Raw genomic sequence first — 1,553 nt, forward strand, 5'->3', positions numbered from 1 at the left:
AAAAAAATCAGCAAGAACCTGTGTGATGCTTTCAAGTTGTGCCATGGAAGGTTTAGGCTAGATATTAGGAAAAATTTCTTCGCTGAAAGGGTTGTATAGTATTGGAACAGGCTGCCCAGGGCAGTGGCGGAGTCCCCATCCCTGGAGGTATTTGAAAGACATATAGATGTGGTGCTGAGAGACATGGTTTGGTGGTGGCCCGGCAGTGATGGGTTAACAGTTGGACCTGATGATCTTAAAGGTCTCTTCCAAGCAAAATAATTCTGTGATTCTGTTCAGTCCAGATGCTTGCCCTCGTGCTTAAAAAGGTAATAGTCCATAGACCGCGAGAATACCATCATTCTGAGCAACCTTCCTGATGAGTGTTTAAAGGCTTCCTATTGACTAATGGGTGAAACTGAACTCCACCCCTTTCTTTCCAGTTCAGTAGTAATGATGTAAGCAGATTAACTGGTTAACTAAATGTCTTTAACGCAGATCATAGTTTTTATACAGAATAACACTGGTTACAGAGATCAGCTAATAACAGGGTTTATCCAAAGGCGATGAGAAAACATTTTCATCAACGTCAATGGGCTCAAGAGGAAGTACAAAGTGAACTCTACCAAAGGAGTAAACACTCTGAGTGTGATCAATACGCTAAGCCACGCTTTCCTTCTTTCGCCACAGAATCTGTTCAGCATCCCTCCAAATATTATTTCTCCCCTTCCCCTCATCCTTTGAAGCATCCACCACAGAACCCTACATATTAAGCACGGCCACTTGACCTGCGACTGCATGACACAGGACAGGACAGGTTTCCCAAGAGGCAGCACACCTCCACTGAGACCCACCAAACATCAACTACTGCTGAATGCACCATCATTTCACAGCTTGGAAGAAATAAAATAACTCAAAAAGCCTCTCAATGACCCACGACAAAGCTACCCCAATGCTCCTGGTAGGGAGGCAAGAATTCTGTGCTTTCAAGTCCTAGCACCTCATGGGGGTCAGCTGCTGGCTGGTGGTGAAACAGAAGCCAGTGTCCTCCAGTCTCTGGGTCCTTGATAGCAGCAGTTTGTGCAGCTCATTGCTTTTGGCTGGCTGCAAAGGAAGAAGAGCTTGGTGTCAAGGATTGGCTTCTGTTGTGACTTCAGGTCACCTTTGATTTGGGTGGAATATAAGCGCTTGGTTTAGGATGTGCACTGTAACACACGTGCTAATGTGTCTAGCTCAAGGTCTATTGGCATTTGGATGCCAATATTGAATTAATACACATAAAAATAAGGCCAATGGCTTGTACATAAACATCTCCTGTTTCTCTCTTCCAGTAACTGTGACTGTGGGAGGACAACAACACTTGCTGGGACTTTATGACACTGCAGGGCAGGTAAATACTGCAAAACCTTTTCTATGGTTTATTTGGTTTATTTGTTACTACCATATACCTGGGTTTGTTGTTCACGCTCTTTGTTGGTTGGTTTTTTTTTATTTACAAATATTAACAATCAGTTGTAATGGTTGAACTGCTGAACTTCTCCGTTTTGTTTTCTACGTAGAGCTTTCATTCTGGT

At 43.4% G+C, this 1,553-nt stretch overlaps 1 protein-coding gene across 1 annotated transcript in view; it reads left to right on the forward strand.

Annotated features, from left to right (window-relative positions):
- Nucleotides 1-1,267: 1,267 nt before the first annotated feature.
- RHOJ (ras homolog family member J) overlaps nucleotides 1,268-1,553 on the forward strand; it is a gene marked incomplete at its 5' end in the record, with an annotated part of 8,733 nt that continues 8,447 nt past the window's right edge. Inside the window, one exon of the mRNA XM_010146139.1 lies at nucleotides 1,268-1,369. Coding sequence (XP_010144441.1) covers nucleotides 1,268-1,369 — 102 coding nt within the window. The remainder of the gene's footprint in view (nucleotides 1,370-1,553) is intronic.

Source organism: Buceros rhinoceros, unplaced genomic scaffold, assembly GCF_000710305.1.
Source record: "Buceros rhinoceros silvestris isolate BGI_N320 unplaced genomic scaffold, ASM71030v1 scaffold9992, whole genome shotgun sequence".
NCBI classification, from domain to species: domain Eukaryota; kingdom Metazoa; phylum Chordata; class Aves; order Bucerotiformes; family Bucerotidae; genus Buceros; species Buceros rhinoceros.